Raw genomic sequence first — 27,986 nt, forward strand, 5'->3', positions numbered from 1 at the left:
TCCTACTTGCAAAATACATGTAAGTAGTTGAGAAAGTAGAAACTCAATTGTTTAAATAAAATGCAAAAAAGACAAAAAAATAAACGAAAATAAAGGACATAAACAGAACAGACTTTAAATAAAGTAAAAATAGCAACAACAAAAAGTAAAACGCTTGACCGATTGTTAAATTTGCAAATAAAATAGTAAAACATGAAAAAACGAAAAAAGAATAGAAAAAGCAAAAAAATAAAATGAAATAAAACCAAACAAGAGCAGCAAAAGGACAGCAATTGCTACAAATGAAAACAAAAATAGAACAAATAGTAACAGACCATACCGATTCGCCAAACATTTCTATTGCTTCCTTTAGCTTCGTGGGAGCTACGGGGGCGGGGGTGGTGGGCATCGAAGCAAACCCATGCTGCTGCTGCTGCTGCACGCACGCAGCGAGGTTGCCGTTGGTGATGTTTGCTTCCTCTTCCCTTATTCACTCTCCCACACCCCACCTTGCCCCCCTCTCCCTTTCTCTATGCTGCCCCGTTCCATCGCAATGGCAACTCAAACGCAAGGTAGCAGCAGCAGCAGCAGCGCATTGTTACTTCCATCTCACTCACTCACTGCCACTCTCTCTCTCCCTCCCTCAATCACACTCTCTTCCACCGATGTTGCCCTACACACACCGCGCTGCTGCTACGTACCAAGAAGGGGGAATGATTGTACCGTGCGCGCACTGTTTGTCATTAGCCGGGTGTGTGTGCGCTGGTATTGGTGTGTATGTATGACGGTCGTATTTGTAGCAATTTTTATATATTCATGTTGCCCGCAGCTTGCCACCGCGCTCGATTGAAGAGGGAATGGGTCGAGGGGGGAGAGGAAGGAGGAATACGGAAATCAGCGTGCGCGCGCGCTCGCCTCAATCTTCCTCTTTACCCTCTTCTTTCGTTTCACTCACACACACACACACAAGCACCGCATCAAAAGCCGCGCGCACACACCAACCCTTACGCTTGTGTATTCGAGCAGAAGTGCGCTCAGGAGTGTTTAATAGCTCACTCGAGGCTGTGTTAGTGCGGATAGAGGTATAGAGAGATAAATCGGACCCGTGCGTGTGTATGGAAAAGTGTGGATTTTTTCCTCCCTGGCTGCGCCTGCTGCTGTTTTTCGCTGCCAAGCCGATAGGTAACACACATTCTACTGTAACACCCCATCTCGCTCGCTCGCTCGCTCGCACACTGAGTTAAAGCGGTTGCTTTTGTGGACCGGAGAGAAGAGTAAGAAAAATATTTCAGAACGCCACACACACACGGTGATGCTCCCGATCAATTTTTCCCATCTTCTGGGGTCGTTTGCTTTCTTTTTGGGTGTTTTTTTCCTTCTTTCTCTTTTTCACCCCCCCCGGTTGGGGGCTACAACACAGATCCGGGATTTTGGGTCCCGCGCCGGCTACCCTCTCTCGTTTGGTTGCTTTTTTTCTTTCCTTACGCTGTTCTTCGCTTTACGCTCTCTATACAAGCGCGTTTATATTGCTAATACATATAGCGAGACTGTGTGTGTGTGCAGAGTGCAATATATAGCCGTATATAAACGTTTTATTTCCCTCCAACACCACTGTGTGTGTGTGTGTATTGTGTATCTTCCCGCATCTTTGATTTTGTTTCTTCTTCTTTTGCTGTTGTCGCGTGCTCGTTTGACGTGTATATCGGCTGTACCGTTCATATTTTTTTTGTCCTGCTTTTTGCTGCCTTTTCGTTTGATACAAGGTGTACGCGGGGCTACGTTTCACTGTATCTGTGTGTGTGTGTGTATGCGTGATTGAGTTTTTGAGATTAATCGTCGCTGTGTAGCCCCAACGATGTAATGAAGAAAAATGTCCCTTTTGGAAGTGGTGTTGGCAACGAAATGTGTAGCTGAAAGCGCATTTCGAGCGATTTCTATGTGTGTGTGTTGGTGATTAAGGGCTGGATGAATATAAAAAAAATCCTCTGTTATACACACACACCGGTTAGTGCTGTACTCGCGGTTTGATGAACAATAAAAAGCGCATGATTGGTGTAGGTGGAGGAGAGCGAATGTCGTCGTCGTCGTCGTCGTCGTCGTCGTGATGCAATCGTGTGTACTACTACCAACACCACCACTACAACGGTGCGATGCTGCTGCTGCTGCTACTTCTGCCACAAACGCCATACACACAGGTTGGTAACACACAATAGAAGTTGTAAGGGAGAAAATCATTCTCGGAAGCGACGTCGCTTTTTTTGTTGCTGCTCTCTCGCTCTCTCCGCTATTAACTAGAAAAGGACAGAGTGTGTGTGTGTGTGTGTGAGTCGTAAGCAAAACCCCACAAAATTGTGGTTAGAATTTTAAGCCAAAAAAGGTATTTTTTTAATGCATGTTAGTACGGTGTGTAATTTTGTAGTGGAAAACGACCCTACTACTTGGTCCGTTCGATTGTGTTGACGCCTGAAATTTTTAGTGAAATTCGATTAATTCACCCACACACACACTCACCCAGCGAGCGACGTAATGAGGCTAAGAGGTAAATATGTCACACACACACCCATACCGAAGCTGACAGTGGCGGGATGGTAGTGTGCGTACGCGTGCTCAATATAATCGCGCACTGCTCGCTTGCGATTGGCTATCCCTGTCTTTTGCTTACTCGCTCCGTGCGCTTCTGTCTCAAGCTGCTGGCGATTGGGTTTAATTGTTGGCAATGTGACGGATGTGTGCGATTGGTTTTGGAGTTGCTTTTTGGAGTGGTTTTGCTTTTGGAAAAGGGAAATTTCCAAGAAAATGTACACTTTTATCGACGCGAAACGGGGGGTGAATAAATATTGCCAATAAAATGTTTTGATCTGTCACATTGAGGCCGGTCTTTCGGAGCGGGGTTGCTTTGGATGTGTGCGTAATGGCAGAACGTTCCCAGGTTCAGGATTGTCCAACTCGATTTAATTTATAGGAGGGTGATTTTCAATTCATTTGTTTTTTTTTTTTGTTATTTATTTTCATTTTACTTTTTGCAAATTGTCTTCATTCACCTATTGATTTGGTAATGCTCAATGTTGTTTTTATTTTTTAACACAGAAGTGTTATTATTTTGTTATTGATGTTGATGGAAAGGGAAATAAGGAATTCATTAATTAATTCAATTTGGCAGCCACGCGTTTTGTGAATTTTTCATTTGAATATTTTGTATCGTTTTGAAATCAAATAATACATTTTTTAAGCAATACGGCAAAGCCGTCCCTTCTGAATAAAAAAAAATAAATAAATAACGTATTTCTCTTTGTGTCACCGCTGCAGGTGATTTGTCAATGCGATTTATCTATTCAGTCTGAAATTTCAAATAGTACAACATTTGACCTCTAACATAATGAAATCTCTATATGCTATTTTTCGAAGGAGTGGTTTTGGAATGGTATGAAATTTGACATGGTTGGGACGATGTTTGTCTTGTTTGTCATAGATGTCAGACGTTGTTTATTCATATAACTCTGTTCGTTTGTTCAAGTTTGTTGTGATGTTCGATTAAATACAGGGTGTGGCGTTACAATGTTACTAAACGACAGTGATAATTTTCTGCGGAAATTTGTTCCACAATAATGAATTAATTGCATCATTAAGAATTTTTATAGTTTAAATGCTCGGGGAATTAAATTTCCTTTCTTTTGGTGTATGATAAGCCATATTCTGATTAAAACTGAATGAAGCATTGCAAAAATAACAATATTAAACGTTTAATTACACTAGATATGTAACCCGGGCGTTAGGGGCTTTAGAATGTGTCGTATCAGATATCCGATAAAATCAAATGGATGTCTATGGAGGGCCTTTTTAAAAACCCATGAACTAGACACATCAACATTTTCAAACATACCAACAAAACCAGTGAAGTAGTTCAGTTGTATTCAATGGACGAAATGCATTTTTCGTTTTTATCTTTAATAATTTATGATAAAAATGAGCATAGGTGGTGGAAGATGTTTAAAAAGATAAAATTAAATTAAAACGTTATTTTCAATTTTTGAACCGAAACTTTAATAAAATATAAAGAAAACAATGAGTTTCGGCTAGAGCTTATGTCATTCCACAGGAATTACTCGCTGACTATATTTTCAAAACGTTATTCACATTCTTATCAGACAAGATACATTTAAGAATGATATAATGGCAAAGTAACTAGCTAATTCAATTCCTTTTAGATTACGACGATAGACATAGTGCACCAGATGAACTTTTAAAAAAGTGAAACAAATAAAATTATATCACTCCTATGAAAGGCTTCAAAATCCTCTAATCTAATAAACAAAACAATTTAAAATACTATAGCACAATAAAAACGTAAAAAAAAAAATGTAACCCTCGTCAAAGCATGCGGCGCGCTCCGATTTGACAGCACTGCCAGGGGCCACACTGCCACACGTCCGCCGCTGCCCCGGACACAGGTAGAAGCGAACCTCCGCTCCCCTCCGCTACCCTCCGGAGCCAAAAAGCAGTCAAAGAGCGGCGGAATAATACCGAGCCGTGAGGTAGTGTTCGTGCGCCGAATCCGCGCAGCCTTCGCTTTACTCGCATCACAACGACGGAAGTGTGCAGAAGGTATCTTGTCGTCGTCCAGCAGAGTAGCAGCGACAGCAGCAGCAGCATCGACAGCAGCAGCAGCAGTAGCAGCAGCCGCAAAAAAACGGTGTGTGTGAAAGTGCGACGTCCAGCTGCGTTTTTATCCGGCGGGATTGTGCTATTTGCTGTGTGTGAGATATTTTGTTCACTCCGTTTGGCAAGACCACCATATTTTCCTGCTTCTGGTTTTTTTTTCTGTATTCCACGTGAAATGAACAAAGTGCGTTTAACGCGTGGTGTTTGGCGTGTGTGTTGTGGCAGCAGCACAATGGCGAGTGTGTGTAAAATTGAAGTGGCGGCGAAAAGGAAAGAAACAAAAAAAAAAAAACAGCCAGCGCTGTATGTGGTGTGATGACACTGCTGAGGGAACTGTGGAGCTCCTCTGGTGTGGTGTGTGTACACATTTATTGCGTGCAAAAGTCAACGAACAGAGCAGCGGCAGTGTTGTGTGGATGGAAAGAAAAAAAGGCAATTGGGCACCGCTTTTTTCGGCGTTTGGATGTGTTTGTTTGAAAAACTGTTGTGTTTATTCGCGAATGATGAAGCAAGTGTGTTAGGAAGTGAGAGAGAAAGATGGTTGTCGTATAAAATTGTTTAGTTCAATGTCTGCTGCAGGGTACAACCTCTCGCTGGAACCATACTTTACCATGTTGCTTGCAGAAAATGAAAGACAGCCGCCAAAATTTTCCTTCCAAAAATGAGGCATTCAGCAGCAAAGCAGTGTCTATATTTTCAATCTTTCGATTTTTAACGTGTGTATTTTTTTATTTGTTTGGTAATTCAGAAAAGAACAGTACGACGGAGAACACACTCGAAATGGGGGAAAAAGAAAGAAAGAAAAAAAGGTTGAAGCCAACAGCCTGCTTTGCCTGCCCCGGTCGCCTGCGTTTTTGGTTTTTCATTTGGTTGAACCCCTACTGCTGCGATTTATTGCTGCCGTCTCTTTCTCTCCTGCTCAGCACACTTCCACTCAGCCAAGCACAAACACACACACACGTATACACGTACACTCTCCACTACGAATGGGAAACGATGCACATACGTGTCTATTTTGAAGTGAAACATTAGGCGGCTCGTGTGTGTGTGTTTGTGCTTCTTTCGTTGTGTGTGTGTGCCGTGTCAGCGGTAATTATTATCAACAATTAGGTTGCGAGATGCACCAACACAAACGCTCACCATGGCAACAACAAAACAGGGCCCAATATACATACACAAGGATGGAAGGGACAGTGCGTGGGGTAGTGTGAAGCGCAGCCATTATTGTGCTTGTGTGTGTGTTTGTGTGTATTTTTTGTCTCTGTTTCTATTGAGCTTCGATACGTCAAGCAGCAGTAGCAGCAGTGCGTACATGCATGCAAGGCTGTGTTGGTGTGTGCGAAGCGTCTTTTTTTGTTTCTTTTCTGTGTGTGTGTGTGGTGGAAAGAGACACTAATCGCGCACTGTTTGTGTGTGCATGCGTGCGTGTGAGTGTGTATGTGTGCGCTGGTTGAAGCAGCGGGCAGCAGCATTTATTTTTTTCGCTTTTCTATTATTTCCGAATGACGTTTGTTATTCTTTTTGGTGTGTGACGTGAAGCGCGCGCGGCCTCGGGGAAAAGGTATTGGAATTCGTGTGCGGCGCACAATATCATCGGTGAACGATATCATCCTCCACACAAACGACGTAAATGTGTAATGATTGTGTGTGTGCGCGTCTGTGTATGGCGAATAAATAATACCAAAATAGTGCACAATTTTGGTTTGCACTCATTTTCATCCTAGAAATGAAAACTTCTCGAAAAGCAACACAACATGGTGTAAAGTGTTGGGACGGATCATTGCCAAGGATTATTGCCTTCAAATAATAATAATTTAAAAAAAAATCAAACTAACAATAATCGAACATATTGTATTTTTTCTCTTTTTTGCAGCCATTTTACTTCCCGTTGAATGTTGTTGAGCCCATCAGGACGTTTGTACGCGTGTGTTAGTGTTATTTGTAAAAGGAAAGGAAAGGAAACAGAATAAAGGTGGAATCTATCGTAACCGTTGTGTCTGTGTGTGTTTGTGTGCGTGCGGTTAAACAATCGGCAAACCAATAGAAGAAGGAAGAGTTTCATTCACCCATCCTCATCATCATCGACTGGAAAGTGAGCGGTGTATTTTATGTAGGTGTTTCCCTCTGAGTGTGTGTGCGTCTGTGTGAGAGTGAGCAAATCTCACGTGAGTAAAAGAGTGAGAAGGAAAAAGCGTCTGCATGTGTGTCGGTGTGTGTATCGCAGGCCGTGTGCGTTGATTGCTATCGGTCAAAATCGATCCTAATCGTCCCTCAGCAACTGTGTGCGTGTGTGTGTGTTTGTGACGCGCGTTTGTGTGTCCTGTTGTGGGCTGGTGTGTTGTGTGAAGCGATTGTAGTAGGGCCGGAAGCCAACAACACAACCACGGAGAGTGAGCGTGTGTGTGTGTGTTTGTTGACATGTTGTTACAGTAAGGAAAAGGATCTGGCCAATTCCCCTCCTTCCACAGCCCCGATCTGAAGAGAGTAACACAACTCATACACATAGGCGAGGTACACACGGGAGGTGCGATTGTTTCGGATTGGGTGTTGTTGTTGTGTTGTGTGTCAAGCACCGAGCGGGAGGGCGGCAAGAAAGTGCCAACGGTGGGGCCACCCAGCTGATCGTTGGTAGTGTGAGGATACCAAAAACCTCCGTGTATGCGTGTGTGTGTGCGCTCGCGTGCTAGTGTGAGATTGTTTGGTGACACAGCTCGCAGTGTGTGACGGTGCACCGTTTGAACGGAGAAAGAAGAAGAAGATCGCGACCAATCGGATACCACCGCAAACAACAGCAACAACTACTAATATATCTTAAAGACACCAAACCGTACCACCCCCCTCCCCATCCATCCCACCCACGCTTAAAGGAGGCAGCACGGAGCGTACGGGTATCACCCTTACCACCATCACCTTCACCACCACCATCATTGCGCTTTGGTGAAGATGTACGCGAAAGGCAAAGGGACGGCGGTGCCGTCAGATGCACAAGCTAGGGAAAAGTGAGTATTTAATGTGTATTTTCTTATTATTATTCTACTAGTTTTTCTTCAAACTTTGTGTTGATTGTATTGACAGTTAGATCTCTTGAAATTACGTAGTTTTCTTTTAATTTACCTTGTATGGTCACTTCTTGAGTGGTAATCGAAATAGGCGCTGACAATTCTATCTTTGATATTCAAATTGAACGTGTTTTCTATCTGTTCAAAATCAAAGAACTGCTCTTCAGAAGCAAAGACAAAGACCTGTTTTTAAACGCGAATTATGTAACGAAATGTTAATTATTGTAAATAAGAAAAGCAATCGTTGTCCTGATTCTGATGTTCTGATATCATTCATCCTCCTGCCCTTTTTTGAAAGCGTGAAAAAGTCACGAAATAAGTGAAACGTTGGGAGTCAAAACTAAATTCGTCTCAGTTTAGGACCTCCAATGTAGCCCAAAAAGAACAATAATTCTGTATTAAAATGTCTGGTATGTCGTTAGTTCGATCATGAATAGCACAAATTTGTTTACTTTTGCTGACGAACCACTCATACATACATTTCCAAAAAGTCTGTTACTTTAAGGAAGATCGCCAGATAACTCCAACTAGTGATTTGTGGACTCAGCCACGACTGATCCCAGTATGGATATTGTTAGTCCGACTCCGGAACCAAAATCGGAACCTCTAGTTCTGCCCGGAATCGGAGTCGTCCGGAGGCGTCCAGCGTCGTCCGGAGGCGTCTGGAGTTGCCCGGAGTCGTCCGGAGTTTCGTATAGTCGATCGGAGTCAACTGGATCCGTCAGGTGCAATGTTCTTGTGATCAGGCATTTCATTTCGTTGTTTTTTGTCTTTCACTTTGTGTGTGCATTTCGTGAACAGGCCTTTTTTCGAAAGCCGACTACCGGTTACTTCGGACGACTTCCACTCCGAACGACTCCGGGCGACTCCGGCTCCAGACGATTTCGAAAAGCCCGAATGCGGGGATAATGCTGGGTGAAACTGCCTTCCGGAGTTGGATGTTAGTCGGAACTCCGGACTATTGCCAACTTTACATATCTCTAACTCCAACAACATATTGGAAACTACTTGAGAGAATATCTAAGGGCTGTTCTTGGAAACTATAAAAAAGATTTTTGGAGAATTTTGATTATAATAAATTCGTAACATAATATATTGTTGGTTTTAGTATTTTTCACACGATTCATTGACAATTTATCAATTTTCTGCGTCAAAATCGTCGTGAAACTTAAAAAAAACCATGTGAACCTCTGTTTAATTTCCTAGTTCAATTTCACGTATCTGTACCTAAAAGATCCATTTTAAAATTATTGAGATATCTAATAATTTTTCATTAGATTGGTCAAATTCTATCTTTTTAGTCGTTTTGCCTCTAAAATGTGTAGTTCCTGTTACTCGTAATACACTTGAAAACATGATCATCGTTCGATGATCGTTAATTAAGACCCAGAAAAGGACACTCCACTTAACTTATAATTTATGTATTTCAAATTTTTATGTCCTGCAAGATATCGTCCTGAAGGAAAAACACGTTTTTAAATAGCTCCAGTCGTAGCTCGTAAACCCTCACAGTCTCTCCAGGCAGCGAAAGGGCGCACGTTTGCGTCAAGATTTATGGCAAATCATTCCCTTTGTTAGTTCGATCGTCGTTCCATCTTCACCCTGTGTGTGCAGAGACAGAAGACACGCAGAAACACATAAAAAAGCACACACTGCAGGGGGATGTGTGTGCAAGAACTTCTCATCGACCATCACACACTCACACACGATTCACTCCTATCATTAACCGCGCGCGCATATTCCTCAACCTTGAACGTCTGGTTGATTTTCTTGCCTTCCTTTTTCGTTACTTCTTCTGCGGGTCTCTCTCTATCTCTCTCTTTCTTTCTCTGTGTGCACGTATGCTTGAATGATCTGTTCCGTCGATCGTTGCTGCTGGTGCTGTGCTGCTTTCTGGTGGGGTGTGTACGCGATCATATCATGTCGTCGTCTTTTTAGCCTCTTTAAAAAATCCGTACAATGTTGAAGGAAGGTGTTTTAATGTCCATTTTAGTGGCGTACGCGAGGCATTTTCCAATAATGAGGTCTTACGAAGGTTCGGTTTTGTTTTCACATGGATTGAGGAATTTAAATGATGTTTGCCAAAGCACCAGACATTGGGTTTGAGCCTGCCAAACCACGTGCCGTATCGTTTAAGACTAGAAAGAGCTTTTGAAACATATTTGTAGTTATTTTTGGTTTATGTCCATTTTAATATTTAGTAAAATGGCTGGTATCGAATGGGATATCTAAAATCATACCCCATTTTTTTGTAAAATTGAGGTGTAGCTATGATTTTATTTTCAATTGCTTGTATGGGAATATAGGGCAATATGGGCATGTTAAGCAGTTTAATTATTATTTTTGATTTTTGTTTATTCTTACACAATTATTCTTCCATCATTCTGTGCTTTTATTGTTTGTCTATGAATATGATCAAAATCCTTATAAAATGCAAGTCAGTGTTTCTATTGTTTGGACGCATCTGCTCTAAGCTCGATCTCCCGGGTTTGCTCCGGTCGAAGCACTATTTGGGGGGTTTTACGATACTAACCTTCTTCTTTTGTTAAGGCTGCATATTGTATGCTCCTATGCAAGGTTGTTCCATATCCAGAGCGATGTCTGACATTTTTGGATTAGAAAGCATCTCAGTCTCTATTTTTCTCTTTATACTAGCCAGTTTTATTTAACGGAGTTTGACAGTTGGCGACTGAAATCATGCCAACACGCCATATATAACTATGCGACAAACTAGCCTTAAGTTTTATATTTAGATTCTATCAGCCTGAAAATAATGTTAACAATCGTCGAATGGTGGTCGCTGGCTCGTTGAGGTTAGGTTCACACTAAATTTTGGCTCTAACTCACCTATTTTTGTCTTTAAGGGCTGTAGTCAATCGCTTTATTTACAAAATTTTACGTAATGTCTGAAACTGTGTGTTCCAAAATTAGCGAATTTGAAGCTCAGCAGTTACTAATTTCATTGATAGAATATAAAATGTAATCATTTTTATACCAATGTTGAAAATTGTAACGAAGTGTAAAAAGTTGGCATGTATTTTCAGGTTAAAACAATGGCATTAGTATCCATAAAATTTCTTTTTTTTTACAAAAAAAAAAACAATAAAAATACTCGATTTTTTTAGTGTTTTCATCATTTCAAATTACAGTTATCACAAATCTGCTCAAATATCTTGTAAATGTATCATGATTTTTACAAGAGTAAAAAAATCTTGACTTAGAGACAAAAATTGATGCATTCTCATGAAACACTGAAATTTGGCGGCAACGGGCTGAATTTATGATTGATTTTTGATTTGATCAAACTGTTTGAAGATTATTATTACTGATTTCATATGGCGGAACGCGCATTTGTCCACTGGGCATGGAAAACACAACACAGATGATGAACATTGTTCTAATGACAGGTTGAAAGCTTTCTGGTTGGTGTCTTTCCATTTATCCCATCTTGTGCAATAATGCTTGAATAATCGGTGTCCATTTCGCCCCGTGTTCCCACTCGCTTTAATATTGTATCATGAATAGCAATATTTTTAATTGAATATTTAAATAGATTATTATTAAATTGATATATTTTAGTACGAGTACATAAACTAGAGTATAGTTTACAATCAAAATTGAATCCGGATTTAGTAAACAACAATTGATGATTCACTCCAAAATAAGGTTTAGTTGTAGATCATAAAACTACTCGGCTCAGGACGGGCTGCATCGAACAACCTCGCCGCTTCACCTTCTTTGCTTATTTGATTGGCGCTCAGAAGCAACGCTTCCTTTCTTCCCCAGGTGTGTCGCGAGTGGTTTTGGTGGAAGTCGGCACCACCCTCACCCCCTCATAGCTAGTTTCATGTGCGCTTTATTGTCTGTATTTGTGGATCTCCTCCCTGGACGTCCTAAAAATATCCCTTCATTTCTTTCTTTTATTTTATTTCGCATTATTTCCATTCTCTCACTTCAACGGTCTCTCGTCTCTGTGGTCGCGCAAAAAACTAATGACGTAGGAGATATGGCGCTGTAATGCGCGCACACACACGTCCAACGATGGCGGGTGATGGCGGGTCGCTCTGTTCAGTTATTTTTTGTGTGTTTGTTACTAAAGGAATTTCCCTCGGACAGGGCGAAAATGGAAGATGGAATGGGCGGAGTGGGGTGAGAGGGAGGAAACGTATCACACGGCGGCGGCGGGCTGGTGTGTTGTGTAACGGTCATGAGCCTACCTTTGCGTTTTGTTCGCCAAAACGTGTGTTTTGTAACCATCTCCTCGTGTTGGCAACCCAAAAGTCACATCACAGTCGGCGTGTGACACACACACACACACACGTTGAATGCGCTTGCCAACACACTCCGGTTGGTCCTTGGCGAATGGCCATACGAGCAGATCTTAGACCTCGGACGAGTGTGTGTGGGGAGACAGCGGGGCGTTTGGGGCAGCTTAGAAAGGCGTTTTGTTTACATCGCGGCATTCACTGCAGCGAAAGAAACTCCTCCTCCTTCCCCGGGCATCCCTCCTTGTGTACGGATAGTGTTGTACATTGGAGTGTGTGGAAGGCACTTGTGTCTTGTCTTGTCGCCGCTCGCACGATGACGAAGACGCTTGGAACAGTGCGTGTCGTACTTCAGCCCAGTATCTCCCGCAAAAGGCATGGATTGCAACATATTCGCTGTCACCCTCGCACGACGCAAGGGTGTGCTCTACGTCTCTTTCTCTCTCTCTCTCTCTTTAGCTCTGTCTGTCTCCGTTGGGTTGCCTGGACTGTGGACGAATGACGACGACGACGACGACCTCGGACCATATTGCGCTTGTTCGAATGTGCTCTCGACTATTCGGTGCGCGGCGGCAACACACACGGACAGCACCACTAGGCGCTGCTGGGGCTGTGTTGTTGGCCCCGAAGAGCGGCCCAGGAGTTTGCCGATTCTCGATCGATAAACAAACGCTTTCCCCTCTTGGCCACCCGTACCACCACCCCCACCACCCCAAAGACACACTCGTCACTGGCCACGATGTGAACGGACGGCCAAAAACACGGTGATGCAGCTTTTGTTTTTACGCCTTTACCTTGAGGTCGAACTCTCTTCACCTCGGTCTCTCGGGGCTTCTTATTTTTTAAACGTTTTAAATCTATCTGTTACGAAGAATTCTATTTCTATTTTGCAGAACTGTTCAGAGTAAAAGGGAATAGATTATTCCCTTAGGCATTGACATTTGGCATTTCTCATGGAATGAGCAGTTCAAATTCTATAATTCATGAACTGCAACAAAAGTTCCGTATACTAATAAGAGATTCCAAATCCTTTTGCTACTACTTTTTTACGATTCAACTCACTTCTATCTCACTTTGACGACTAATGATTCACTATTTTCGGATTATGATCACTCCAAAGTCTAAGCTGCCTAGTGACTTAATGTGAAAAAAAAATCCTAAAAAAGAATCAAAATTCGTATAAACTCTTCATGTTGAGTTGAAACCATATTCTCACTTGCAGGATTAAACCTTACCGACTGAGCACACTGAGACAGATGTGTACATCTCTCTTCAGTATCTAACAGATAGTTGTGTTTCGCCAAATTGAATGCTGACAGCTTTAGAGTTGAATTATTGCGCTTCCAGTCGTTGTCACCAAATGTTGGCTCTAAAGCATAAATTTTTGCTTCTAATACATCAATTTTCAAAACATTGTGCATCAATTTTTTGATTCTAAGGCACTTATTATCGTCTGTAAGTCATCAATTTTTTATCCTTGTAGGAAACATGATCATTTTTACAAGGTATTTGAGTAGATTTTTGACAATTGTAATTTTAAATCACATAAACAATTCAAAAACCGTGCAATTTGGTTTTCTTTTTTTAAATAATGTAATTTTATAAATTCCAAAGCCATTGTTTGTACCTCAAAATATACATGCCAACTTTTATCATTCCATTTAAAACTTCCAAAACTGGCATTATAATTGTTATGTTTTGAAGTCTCATCAATGCAATTATTATCTATCAACTTATTAATTTTGTAAATAAAGCGTTAAATTGAAGCCTTAGAGACACAAATAGGGAAGTAGGAGCCAAAATTTACCGGCAACAACTGTGTATCATACTTGTGAATGGTTCGCCCTTTGTCTTTATGATATTCTTTGAAAATAGTGACAAAATATCAATCATACATGTGTATTGAACTTTTCAAAATTATAAAGAATATATTTTGCTGAAACTTTTTGAGCTAAAAATGCAGTAATCGTCTCAGTAAAAAAAGTTTTCTTAGTCATTCAGTTCAGTTGGACCCTCACCAAAATGACAGCTCGTTTTCTGAAATCGGTGTAAAGCCATTCTGAAATTACTAATTTTTCAGAAGTTGTTAGCGATTAAAAGTTGACTCTTTTTTAGCACACTACGAACAACAAGTGGACATCGTGTTATAATTTGTTGTGATGTTCTGACAGATAGAACAATTTGATAGGATTTTTAATTGCTCCATTTTCAATAAAAATAACAAATAGCAAATATTAGTAATTTTTGTTTTTTCTAAAATTCCATGGAATGTAATTTTTTTTAAATTTTCTGTGAACTATGCTAAAACATGAACGTATCCAGTATCTTTTTTTGTGAAACTCTTGAAAATAATGGAAAAACACAGAATTTCAGTATAATAAGTAATTACTGACTCGTTTTCAATACAAAAAAAAAAACTTTACTGAAACAGGATGATAAAAACTTGCTGTGTGGAGTAACACAGTTTTATATGCACCAAGAAGAATACCTTTGTGCAGTTGGTACTAGAGACTGTACTACGAAACCATTAGGCCTATTTTCCAAGTATGTTGATTACATATACTTCTTATCTATGGTTCCGTATTGAATGCAAACATATATTTCAATGAATTTGTTTCAAATAATGAGTCATTATTGTTGTTGTTGTTAATGATACCTTAGAGTGGCCATGCTAGTCTTAAATAGAGCTATACCAGACTGAAATGTTCTGCTTTACTCTTTTGAGCCAGTTTCGAGGAATAGTACATAATACCTTAGAAAGAGGATCCTTTGGTAAGATTCGTATGGACCGAGGTCCTCCACCACACAGGCAGAATTGTAACTACCCTGCTGATGTGAGGCAGTGTACATCATTCAGTCATCAGTGATGTCCCAACGTCCCAAGTAGATACCAGAGCAGAGCAGAGCGAATATAACAATAAAAAGAGTAAGTGTCATTCCCATCGGGATCTAGAAGAAAAATCAACCAACTCTTTGAACTCTTTGAATTGTTAAAACCGACACGTCCACACCATTAGACCTAACGGCCATCCTAATAATCGTCTGTCGACTCACCAAAAGCTAAACAATGTTTGAATAGCTTTGAGTAAAAATCAATTAATTGAGTAAAGATCTTTTTGGGTTTCCTTTTTTTTGAGAATTTTCTTCTGGGTTCAAACACCAATGCTTTGTACTGGTTAATTGGCAACTAGCATAGAATTAATGGGTTCTACAAAATACTAAAATTGACCTAATATCCAATCGCGCTCTGTTGACAAAATTAAAGCGACTACTACACGCCCTATTTGCACGGTTCCCAGGGTTTTAAGATAATAACCAACCTGCCCGCAGAAGAAAAACCTGCTGGCTCCTGAAAAGTCCTGCCGAACGAAACTTTTCCGCCGCCGCCTGCGTGCATGTGTGCGTGTGTGTGTAGTAACAGCAGCTTTTGATGGATCGATTTCCCGATTTTGATCGCACAGAGGAGGAGAATAGACACGAGTAGCAGCACGAGAGAACCTGCAGCGAATTGTTGAGGTGTGTGGGAACGGTTTTGGGAGGTCCTTGCTATCCGCATCTTTCTGCCCCCCCCCCTTGTTTGAGAATCGATTCCCACCAGAGCATAAGCGCGCACACAATATTTTTGTATTCCTGCGTGTGCCCTCCCCTGCTGTCAAAGAAGAAATCTGTGATTGTGTACGCGCGCGACGCCCAGTGGTGTGTGTGTGTGTGTGTTCCTTCTACCATCCACCCTCAAGCCACCCACAGCACACACCACATGTGTATGCTTATTTGCCTGTGCGTTATTGAATAACCTTTCCTACTCGCGCGAGCCTGTGCCGAGAGATCTGTGGCGGGGGGACCGTTTGGTGAGCCGAGCGAGCAGCATTTCAGGAGTCAGTCGGCACACCAAAACCCACCCAGCTCCTGCTCTGCCCCATCTCTGTTAATTGTTGCCCCATCTGCTCGTCACCGGCCTCGGAAAAACTATGTCGTGGAACTCACATTTCCCGACGAGACAACCATGGGGTGTGTTGGGGTTAATGAGCGAAGGGAGCGGGCAACCTCCCAAAACAACACACACGCACACGAAACGGTGTGAGTGTGTACTGGTGCTGCCGGTGAGTGACTGGAAAATACATAAATTATGCTGTAACTATCTTCACGCCAGTGTCCTTTTATGTACAGCGCCGTAGCAGGAGAGGGCTGATTCTCCCGTACCAAAAAAAAATGGACGTAAATGGACTCATCCTCCATCTTCGAGAAGGGTGGTATGGTCTAGTGCGCTTCTGTGAGTATATACACAGCTCTCAAGGTGTACATATATTACGCTCTGGGTATATAGCACAGACCTATGCTCCGCTCTCCTCTAGAACACATCGAATCTCTCTCTCTCCGAATTTGTGAGAAATTGAAGCTTTTTTTTTTGGGTGGTTTTTTAGTGGAGAGAGCGAGATATGAGAGAAAACATCCTGGCATCCGTGCTCACAGACACATAGAGCGAGGACGCATCCTGACGAATGCTTGCACAAAGGACCAACGGCACTGATCGCGGGAAGTTGGAAAAGGAACAGCAGAGGAAAAGGAGGTGGTGTTGAGAGTTCAGAAGTGATGCTCTTGCTCTCCACGGTGTCCTAGAGAAACGGAATGATATACATGGGGCGCTTGTAGGGTAGTTATGGAAGAGGAGTAGAGAGACCTACTCCCTAAAGGAAGAGTCGGGGAGCTGGACAAATATTTCTTTCGCTGGTTTTGTTGGATGTGGAGTTTGCAAAAAGAGAGCGAGAGACACAGGCATGTGCTGTTTGGACAACATCGTTTTGTCGACGTGATGTGGTGGTGCGTGGTGCTGCTAGTAGACAGAGCCAGCAGCCGCCACCACCGCCATCATCATCATCATCATCATCGCCATTTCACCGTCGCCGGGAGGGGGGCAGCTTTAATAAGAATGGTAGCGAATTTTTCTTTTTAATGCAATTAAAGTTCGCGCTTGCGAAGATGCGTTTTTGGCGGCGGTGCGCGAAGAGCCCGTTTTATGAGCCGATTTTATTTGATGCTGTTTCTGATGGTGACTGTTTGCTCAAAGACGGTACATGCATTTTTAGAAATATTTGTAGTTTTGAAATGAAAATTAAGGGCACAAAAAATTCGCATAGAAAATGTGTCGCTGCCATGACTGCTATCGCTGGTGGTTAGCTACCCCTTTTCAAAATTAAATGAAACAACTATCGAGAAAGAGAGAGAGAGAGAGAGAGTGATAAGTGTAGGGCGGGAATTTCCAGTTAGTGGTTGTTGTTGTTGCAAAACGTCAAAACAACTGATAAGATCCCCCTCCCCTCCCCTCTTCTACTCATTACCAACATTATTTTGCACAGCTGGTTATTGTGTGGCGGCGGTGTTCCGGTCCGAGATTCGATTGTGCGGCGTGAGTGGGTGAGGAGAAGGTGAATTGTGGATTTGTTTAGACGGCAAAGCATTCCTTCCGTTGGATCATGCTTTTGCGCGAAAAGAACGAAAATTACGGTAATCATTCTCGGTAATCGGCCAACGGGAGGGCGCAACTAGAAAGGAAATAGGCTGGGTTAATGATGAAGATATGTGTAATGATGGCCCTGGGTTTCTAATTATTCATTAGCGAGGAATGCAGGGAAGCTTATCATTCGAGATGAAAAAGTCGTTCTAAAACAGAAATGTTTGTTAGCTAGAATTGATGTTTAAGTGAGCTCTTAAGGTCCATATGCTCGCTGGATCACTTTAGTATGCATTAATTTGCGTAAGGATGAAACTTCTTGCATTTATTTGTGGTTTAGATTGCTTTGAAAATTTTGCAATTTTCGCAATTTTCATCTTTAGACAGTTCTCAGACATTTTTAATGTATCGATTGGAACTGATAAGTCAAATGTTTACTCGTCACTAAAAACGGATTAATAACGCTCCAATTCAGTGGAGCCCTCGTGGTGCAGTGCTAAACCCATTGGTACTTGGTACTTGTTGTGTCACATGTCACGAGTTCAAGTCTCAATTTAATCCAATAGGAGGAAGGTGGTAGTTTTTCTCAGGAAACATTTTATCTTGCAATTCTCGATAAAACACACAAGGATGGATTTGAAACAACGCTATTTTCATGCCACCATATATCTATGACTTCACTTAATTAATAATCCAGAAAGATTCTTGAGAACAAACACACACCCAGAGAAGGAAAACACTTTGAAAGCGTGCACTTCTCTACAACAAAACGGATGTGTAATTAATTATGCTAATAAGAATTATTGCATTAATTAAGTGCAGCGTGTGGACAAAATAAGGTTCATTATTCACGTTGATGGGTCACTTTACCCCGGACAATGATGATATGCGGGAGAGTGTCTCTGATTAATTCTGTCAACAGATTTTCTTAGTAATGTGTGCACATACGATTCAATTGTAAATATTTAGTCTAGAGCTTAAAAACGATCATTAGCTTAATTAAAGATTGTGCATTATTTAGCCCCATGCTAATCTAATATAGACTTGAAATGTTCGTTTTGTCTGGCAAGATGTCTCCATACTGTTAGGTGTATGTCTCCGACCTTTTTTCCCCTCAAGGTCTCTGGCGCTGAATTGCGGCCAGTTGTCTTATCTGCTTTCCAAGCACACACACACGCACACACAATTACATGCACATGTCGAAATGAGTACGCCAGCAACAGCGTTTGACGTTAAAGTTCGTAATGACGAGCGCGTGATTTGGCGAGCCGCGCACGCTTGTGTGAGAAGCTTTGACGAGCGATGAAAGTGCAGGGGGTGGGCAGTGAAGGTACTTAATATCTTCTATGCTTGCGTTTAATAATGCTGATGTTGCTATTGGTTAGCCGTGGACGGGTCCCGTCTTATCAACATCGCTGCGCGAGAGAGCAACAGGGAGAAGGCCTTCGGTGTGATAAGCAATAGCGGCGCCACTCTCCCGCCCTCCCGGAACACCCTTCCGTCACCCCATATCCGGTAAAACCCCAAGATATGTGACGAGGGAAAGAATAATAAACAATTTGCTGTGGACGATGTTATGAACGAACTTTTCTAACTGCGGAGATGCAATTGCGTTGCTGTTGGTTGACTGTAAAATATCTAAAATACGTTCAATTTTCAATGAAAATCTGTTAAAAATCCTGTCCTTGAAATTTTGATCTCTTTCATTATTAAATATTATAACTAAAATAAACAACAGTATAGGAGAAAGCCTTGTGGGTTGTGTGGTTGAGCAACACCAATAGTCAACCCGTTGAAGGGCAAATTCGAACTTTGAGCGCAAAAAAAATTGCCCCATTTTTTATCGGTTCTGCGCAATCGGTTCGCAAGATAGCTGTGTTTCCTAGAAATACGGTTTTCGATGTATTTTTTTCCAGTTAGTTTGCTTGTTTGCTGCTTACATGTTGAAACCCAGTTCTCGGCTCCTCCAAATATGTTCGATCGTGCGGTTTTTTTTTTTGGAGGAGGTTCATTGGATGCCAAGAGTTTCTTCTCCACTGTGCGTGTGTTTGTGTATACATAGAAGCATTTTATGTACGCCTGTGGGGGTTATAACAGTGTGTATGCACAGGTGAGAAGCAGTAGCAGTACCAACCGCCTCCAACAAACGCGCACAAGAACTCGCTCTGGTGGGGCCCAGACTGTGGCGCGAAAAATAAGACGCGAAAGCTTCTCGGATAGTGTGCAAAAATAAACCCATATTACGTATCGCCAGTGGGGTACGTAAAACAAGCACAGCAGCAGCAGCAGCATCGAGTATCGAAATAAAAGCAAAAACCTTCCACCCGTCCGCCGCTGCCGTCACGTATCATCGTTCCGTAGATCGCCCAAAAACCTGTTTTACTTTTCTCTTTGCTGCTGCTGCTCCCTTCGTCTTGAGCGCGCGCACGGCACGATGTCTTGCGTGTTCTTCTCCGGGTTTTGTTGGGAGATTGACTGGTTTCTTAGCGATGGTTTTTGTTGCTGGTGCTGCTGCTGCCTGAGTATGACCGCTTTTTCTTGATGACCGATCGTCATTTTCATTGCGACGATCGCGCGCCACGTCCAATTCCACCACCAAACTCTGTGTGGCTTCCTGGGGCCGATCATCTCGAGCTGATTTGCGATCCAGGCGCGTAGACTGCGATGTGATGGTAGGAGTGAAGTGGCTTAACGACGCGCGTCACAGTGAGCGGTAGACAACGTAACTCAAAATCTGGCGCGTTTTAAGCTTAAGACTAGTGGCAGAGGTGGAGATTGTTTAAAGCAGCATCGCGGTTTTTGATGAAATAAACGTAAAATGGTAAAATCATACATTTTTGGAGCATTTTTTGTTGGGTTAGAAGCTTAAATAAATATTTTTGAATTTTGTTCATATACTTGTGAATGCATTTTTTATCACATTTGCCAATTTTTATTCACAAAATTTGTTTTTATTTAACCAACATTTTCAACAATTGTGACAAGCCTCATTTTCATTCAGAACAATGGGCATAAGGTGCATTATCATTATTATAGGCCATTAGCGCTTCCTTTGCCGGTTAGTGGAATGGTCGAGCGTTTTGACAGCTCGGCATTGTATACTGATAGTCGTCGGATCGATTCCCGTGGCAGTTGAGCAATTTTATCTGCTTTTTTCCTTGCTTACAAGTGTTGAACAATGACAAGACCTAGAAGACAATCGATCAAGCTTGTTATTGTTATCGTACCATGCATACATGCATGTGTCTATGTGTGTGTATAATTATGGAAAGTATTTACTATTTTTGGGTGGATTTTAGGGCATACTCGATTGTTTAAGCTCTGATGTTCGATATTAATTAATATATGTAATTAATATATGTATTGTTATCGTACCATGCATACATGCATGTGTCTATGTGTGTGTATAATTATGGAAAGTATTTACTATTTTTGGGTGGATTTTAGGGCATACTCGATTGTTTAAGCTCTGATGTTCGATATTAATTAATATATGTAATGCCTTTTGAAATTGAAGCTTTTTAGCATCATTAACATAGTGGTAGTGATTTAAAAAAAAATTAAAATAGATATCAATTAACTTATTCATCTTTTTGATGACAACGACTAGTGGCAGTCACGTAACGGCCCATATACAGGTTTAATAAAACTTATTCCTTCGAATGGGTCCGTATTGAAATAGAACCAAGACATCCGGCCTTTAGAAGAGCAGACCAGTTGGAGACACTAACTAACTAGAATGTGTTATTTTTCTCGCTATATTATAGTTCAGTCTTGATCTAACGTTTTTAATCATTTCCTGGATCTGTTGAAATTGTCTCAATCTTCTTTTATAAAAACATCCCTTGTCACTCTGATCGATCATCACGCTCATTTCAAAAGAGTGTTTTTTGTTCCTGTACACGAGCGCTTGTCTTAGCGATTGTCCTTCGAGATGTGCTGTCCAAAGAAGACGATGACAGTAAATCGTTCCGGCGAAGGAAGCCATCGTTCCATGGTTAGTGTACTCTGTTGCTCCGGATGCGGGTTGATGCGGCTCCTTCTCTGCCAACGTGTGATGGGTGTTTCTCCTTTAATTGGGATTTTTTGAGCTGGAAAAGGGATTGATGATCATCCCACCTTCCCCTGAAGTACGATGATTGTGTCTGGATGGTGATGCTCCGCAGGCAGGCAGGCACCAAAGCGCGTCCATCGATAATGTCCGATCGAGAAGGTGTGGTGGTGGCGGTGGTGCTGCACCTCTTCCTTCCTCATCCAGAGACTTGACGCGAAATGCGTGAAACTGCGAGATAACGAAGGATAATTATGTATTGTTTTAATGCGTTGATTTCTGTTGATCTGCTGTAGCTAGCTCTCCGTAGCCACATCAACCCTTTCGTAACCCTTTTTCGTAGTTGACTTACATCTTACTTTACCGACAGTTAAGCGGCCGATTTCTCTCCAACCGTTCGATGTTTGACTAATTCTTTTCCGTTTTCTTTCTCCCCTCTCACAGAATTGCACTTTATGTATATGAATATTTATTACACGTAGGAGCATCGAAAGCAGCACAAACATTCTTATCGGAGGTAAGTAAAGCAGCGACGAAGAAGATGAGATGAGACACGTTGTGATGTGTGATCGTCGTGACCGGGTCGTACTTATGCACTGGATTTTTGTGAAAGTCTCGTGCGTTTGATTGTGATCCAAATCCAAGCACAGAAGAGTGACGGATGGCGACGCATCTCGACGGTTGCTGCCATTTACCTCTTGATCCTTAATGTTTCTTTTCGCTCTCTCTCTCTGTCGTCGCATCAGATACGATGGGAGAAAAACATCACACTAGGCGAACCACCGGGCTTCCTGCATTCGTGGTGGTGTGTCTTCTGGGATCTCTACTGTGCGGCACCGGAGCGACGGGACACCTGCGAGCATTCATCCGAGGCCAAAGCATTTCATGACTACGTAAGTATATTTTGGGGGGAAGTTAAGTTGCCACCTTCACGATCTACCGTTCTGACGCACACACACACACAGCACACGGTGTTAGAATCTGTTGCCGGAGGCGGAATCTGTTGTAAGTTCCCGTCTTTTTAGGCCCGTTAGGAAGTTGTTCGTCAATAGTAACGTTTTCACGACTGGGCCCCCGTTGTATTCATTAATATTACACAGGGCTGTATGTGCTTTCTCGTTCATTCGTGCTACTACCTGTGTGCGGCAGCGGCGGTGATGATGGTGGTCAACCGTTAGAAAGCTAGGAAAAGCGAACGAAAAACTGTAAATTTCTCCAATGCAAAGATGGATGTAACGGCGCGGTGTGAAATGAAAAAGATTGGAAATGGAGCGCGCCCGTCCGGCCGCCCGCGACGAGACACACATAGTGGATAGTGTTTGTGTGTGTGTCTGTGTGAGAGAAGGAGAGACTAAACACACAGGGGGAAACTATTATTGTGTTGACGCGGTAGTGCAGCGATTTCGAAAGCCCACGAATAGTGTGTGCTCTGAGCCCTGCTGCACATCGGGAACGGTAGAGTTCATGTCGAGCTGCAATTGAGGTCATTCGGGTTGAAGAGATGACGACGACTGGTGTAGTTGAGGATGAAAGCGTTCAAAAGAATGACGATAAGTTTTTGGACGATCTCCTTTGGAGGGCGACAGGCAAGCGAATTTTCAATTTTCAAATACCTCTAGAGGTCTCCAATTGATGTCCAGGGATTTTGAGAGTAGTCCTGAGGTTTTGTTACAAGATGGTTCAAATATTGTGAAATAACTCCGGCCTGGGTTTCGTGGTCTGCCGAGATGTCCAATCGCGAACTACTCTTTATTTCGGAAAAAAATCAAAATTTAACATCACAGTATGGTGCTGTCGAAGATCTTCGATCGCGTGTAGTTGACGACTTCCTTGAGGATTCCGCAATTGTTTAAAAGAAAATTTCCAAACTTCCATTCTCCACAGCCACACTCTTTCCCGGCTCGTTCTAACCATTTTCTGTGTTTTGTGGCGCATTTTAGGGTTTCGTGAGTTCAGGGTACGGAGTGAACGGAATAGCACACAATGCCGGCCCGGCACCGAGCCCACTGGGACAGTTACCACCAAACGAAGGCATGCCCGGCGGCCCGATGGCACCTTCAGGCTTCTTTCCGGTAAGTTGCCACCCTCCCCTCTCCACCCCTCCCCCAGTCACCATTTCATGAGGGCCGGGGGGGTTCATTCTACTCCATCCCACCACCACCACCAACATCCAGCCAACCACCAGCCACCCTATATCGTCGCCCGTTTGCGAGCGCCCGTTCACCATAACCATTTTCACGACATATGGAAAATACACAGTCTCACTCACTCACACATACATTATAATACCGCTATCATTCTTAGCAGGGTTGCAACACACTCCTAGGTGCAATATAGGTGCACCACACATCCACACACATACACACATTACAAGAACTAAAACTGAAGAAGAAAAAGTCAAAATTAAATATCGTTACGATATGTGTGTGTTTTTTTGTTGTTCTGGAGTCGCGTCTTTCCCGTTGTGTGCCATATGTGTGTGTGTGTGTTTGTGGCAAGGGATGATAACGGTGTGCTGCTGTAGAGTAGTGTAGATCCCCCTTTGCAGTGTATGTGTGTTGCTTATTCGCTAAACCATATTTATGGTGTGGTCCAATATAACACTATCGGTTGCACCTATTGCTGCTTTTCATTTACTATTATTGTTATTAGAATCTACTATAGCGAGAGAGGGAGAGTGAGAAGGCGATTGGTCGTCTGTCTTTTGCACAATTGTATTGGGCTGCTGTACAGTGAAGGAAATTGCTCCCTTTTTCATATGCATGGTGTAGTGAAACACCCGTTGTGTTGTGTTTAAATTTCCTATTTTCCTCTTTTCGTTTTCATTTGAACGGTAAATTGATTGTATTTACTCATAGATTGCATAGTAGATAAGGAAAGGTATATTCAATTTAATGCGATTTCAACTAGAATCATATTGTAAATATCTCTTAAACTCGTATAGCTTTACACTTTCCTATTGAACATTTGAGTTTGAAATTTAATGGGTTGGAATCTTATTAGATATTGTTTTGTGTTATATTTTGTTGTAAATACTGTTTCAATTGCAACAGTTGCAAAGCTTCGTTATTGACTTTATCCTTCAAACGATTTATTTTTATACGAATGTCACTTTTGATTCAGCCGCATGCAAATTATTCTATTTGGTTGTTCTTTTTTGTTTTCCTATAATATTTTAATGTAGAGAGTTGCATTTTGTTTTGTTGGTCTCCTCTCTCGGTGTGTTGTGTGCCTCTGTTTGTTCTATTTTAGCAGTTGTGTTTGCATTTTCCATTGGGCGTGTGGTTTTCTACCCGCTCACTGGTACGTCCGTTACTTGTATTGATGCGTGTTTTATTAGTTTCCCAATTCTTCCCACCACCACCCACCCACCCACTTCCTCCTCCCCTCTTTTTTGCGTGTTTCGTGTCTTTTTCTTTCTCTTTTCGTGAATGTGTGTCGTTATTACTGATTATTTTTGCAGAACTCCTCCATTAGGCCATCACAACCTTCACACCCTAGTAGTCAGCAGTCCCCACATCCACAGCCTCCAAACTCGCATGGACAATTGATGAGCGGTCAGGTTAGTATTTAAAAACAAAACAACAAACAAAAACAAAAAACTACGTCGAATGTCCAACTCCCAACCAGCCCTCTTCCCCGCCGCATCGTTCCCCGTCCTTTCTGACATGCAGAAAAGGATCAGTGTCAGAGTGGAAAGAGATCGTCGTTGTGTCTCTGAATAAAAATTACCTTAAAATGGCAATAGAAGATGATCGTAGAATTCACTTTGAATAAAAATCAAAACGCTTTTAAAATTTGTCTAATATAAGACACTAAAAAATAAACATAGAACAGGGGAGATATGACCGCAAAAGAAAACACATGCATGTGCACATCGGGGAAGCTGCCTCATGGAAGGATCCCTTTTTGCCCGGGAGAGTAATGTAACCGCCAATTTGCAGACAATGCTTCGTCGTCCATAATACTGCTCTCTCCCTCACTTGGATTATCATTATTGCATTGGTACTAATTCACAAGAATCATTTTGTTGTGTAACATTGTACATTTCACTCCACCCTCTCTTCCCCCCTCATCTCATCATCGCATTGATCATATGGTGTGGTTATCCCATTTATTTTTTTCCTGTGTACACAGTTTTGGTGTCTTGAAACCATTGTTTTGGAATTCGTCCATTCGTTTGTTTGTTCAATGTGTATCGCTCGTTTTGTGTTGTGTTTAATCTGTATGTGTTTAACTGTTTCTTTGTTGAGAATGAATGATGCACAAACGTATGTGTGTTCCGTGTTGTGTGTTGTGCTGTGTCTATAAATGTTCAAACTATCTATCTATCTCTGTTCTTTGGTAGTAAATTAAGTATTTTCTACATTGGCACACTCACAAACACACTCATACATATGCATATGAGTTCATTTTTTCCAGTTACCCCAAGCAAACATTAAAAATTAAACAATCGTTACGTTGCGTTACGTTGCGTTACATTGCGTTACGTTGCGTTACGCTATAAGAATTAGTTGTCGTTTCCTTACCATTTTCTTGCCTGCTTGTGTTTCCAGTGCTCTGTCTCTCCTTTTCTATGCCTAAATGTTGTGTAATTTTAGTTGTTCCCCTGTTCGTCTGTTTCCTCTATCGACCCTCATAGTTTATGGGTTTTATGTTACGCGTGTGTGTTAAAAATTGTCCTTTTTCATCGTCTTCGCTCAAAATTTTAATGATAAAATGTCAATTTCCACTTAATCATAAAATAAAATAAAATTTGTGTTTGTTTTTTTTTTACTGAAAAATAATTGTTGTTATCATCCAGTCTCTATTCTTATGAATCATTAAACACACGCACACATTTGATTTAATCAAACAGAAACGTTGGAAATAGAATGTAAAACAAAAACTACATCCAAACGAATTTGTCATACTTTCTCTCTCCATTTTCTCATTAAACAACATGACTACGAGGGAGTTAGTCTTGCTCATAAGTGCATTAATGGTTCTGTCCATCTTTTCCGGAACATTCATCACATCATCGCTATCAATTACGGGCTACGGCTGGATCGCAAACTAATCTTTTTAATAAAACATTTGTTTTGTTTAAATTGCAGCCGTTCATGGGTGGCCCCCGATATCCACCAGGACCCAGGCCGGGAGTGAGAATGCCGCAGGGAATTGGAAACGATTTCAATGGTGTAAGTATAGACGTGTGTTACGCACGGCTCAACTTAGCATGCAAATTTCAGTTTTACTTACAAATGATTCGCTTCTTCATTTTAGCCCCCCGGACAACCAATGATGCCAAATAGTATGGATCCGACGCGGCAAGGTAAGATCATTCTGGGCCTCCATTCCTTCCTCATTGTCCGGTAGCGTTTTAAATGGATACGATCATTTAGTGTACCACATTACACACACTCTTCTCTCCACCAATTATAAAAGAGTGATATTTTACACCCCCCTCCGAAGCGACTAGATATGATCCTCTCCGGTCCGCCCTGTCCGCCCTTTATTCTTCCTCCCTGTCTCTCGAGACAACACCCCGTAGTATCGCGCTTTACTTCATACAGTTAGAATTTGTCTAAATGAAACACTAAGATCATCAATATAATTGTAACGATTTTGATGCCGATTATTAATTGCAAAACAATACAGAAATGATCGTGCTTTTGGAGATCGTGTTTACTTTCTTTATCGCCTTCTTCCCTATCAAGTCTCTCTTTCTTTCTCTCTCTATAACTTCCAAACAAACATTCATTGTTACGTAAAAGTGATCGAAAAGCAAATATTCGAACCAAAAGCGTTTAGTTTTGTTTACTTTTTTTGCCCCATTTTCCTACATCATACGTAACCTAAAAAAACTCACCACCCCAAGGCCTTTTGTTGAACTGCTTGCAGACAAAATTTTCGTTTGCTCTGTTGTTTTTTGTTTTTCTGTTCCACCAGTAATTATGCAGTCGCCGTCACCAGTCGTCCCTCTACCCTCACCGTTCTCTTTCGATTTTGTCTTTGGCATAGTGTAATACGTTGAGTTCCAATTGCAAAACACCTGCAACCATCCTCCTTATATTGGTTTTGAGCTGTGATCCACCACCCCCTACCCCCATCCAATCCCTCTAAGTTATCGAAAGATTTTCTGTTTCTTTTTTACCATCAATCTATTTGCTGCTATCAATGAAAGTTCGTATTCCATTGATATTCCCAAAAACTCTACTGTCTCTTTCTCTCTTATCACTCTCTCATGCTCTCTCTCTAGTTTGCAAAATTTATATCCTATCCTTATGTTTTGCAGTAAAATTATACATCTTTCACTTTGATTTGCCTGGCCCAAGTAATGGGCGTGTATACTTCCCTAGTCGCTCATACTAATAATTTAATTTACATTAAAACTGTGCAAAAATAATATGGTAACCAATTATTTAATGGCATTTGCGTGAGAAGAAAAACAAGAAGTATAAACTAAAGAACTCTAGGAATAGGTGTAAAAAGTTTGGTAAAGCAAAACAAAAAAAGATAACAAACGGTTACAGTATTGAAAT

General features: G+C 41.6%; 1 protein-coding gene and 1 long non-coding RNA gene across 51 annotated transcripts in view; one reads left to right on the forward strand and one right to left on the reverse strand.

The window, feature by feature from the left end:
• Positions 1–822: 822 nt before the first annotated feature.
• LOC1271042 (single-stranded DNA-binding protein 3) overlaps positions 823–27,986 on the forward strand; it is a 38,056-nt gene continuing 10,892 nt past the window's right edge. For 4 of the 50 annotated variants that reach the window (XM_061653716.1, XM_061653726.1, XM_061653730.1 and 1 more), the window contains exons 1-8: positions 4,190–4,669; positions 6,512–7,637; positions 21,907–21,979; positions 22,209–22,355; positions 23,403–23,534; positions 24,926–25,024; positions 26,559–26,642; positions 26,728–26,776. In XM_061653716.1, coding sequence (XP_061509700.1) covers positions 7,582–7,637; positions 21,907–21,979; positions 22,209–22,355; positions 23,403–23,534; positions 24,926–25,024; positions 26,559–26,642; positions 26,728–26,776 — 640 coding nt within the window. In that variant the 5' untranslated portion in view covers positions 4,190–4,669; positions 6,512–7,581. Of the gene's footprint in view, positions 2,519–2,717; positions 2,806–4,184; positions 5,071–5,937; positions 6,200–6,511; positions 7,638–21,906; positions 21,980–22,208; positions 22,356–23,402; positions 23,535–24,925; positions 25,025–26,558; positions 26,643–26,727; positions 26,777–27,986 lie in introns of those variants that run through there. The other 46 variants (XM_061653714.1, XM_061653727.1, XM_061653735.1 and 43 more) reach the window with 31 other exon arrangements.
• Positions 21,269–22,213, reverse strand: LOC133392747 (uncharacterized). Its single transcript, XR_009765801.1, has 2 exons — positions 21,815–22,213; positions 21,269–21,693 (listed from the first exon to the last, which is right to left on the reverse strand). It is a non-coding gene; the product is annotated as an uncharacterized LOC133392747 (long non-coding RNA).

Source organism: Anopheles gambiae, chromosome 3, assembly GCF_943734735.2.
Source record: "Anopheles gambiae chromosome 3, idAnoGambNW_F1_1, whole genome shotgun sequence".
NCBI classification, from domain to species: domain Eukaryota; kingdom Metazoa; phylum Arthropoda; class Insecta; order Diptera; family Culicidae; genus Anopheles; species Anopheles gambiae.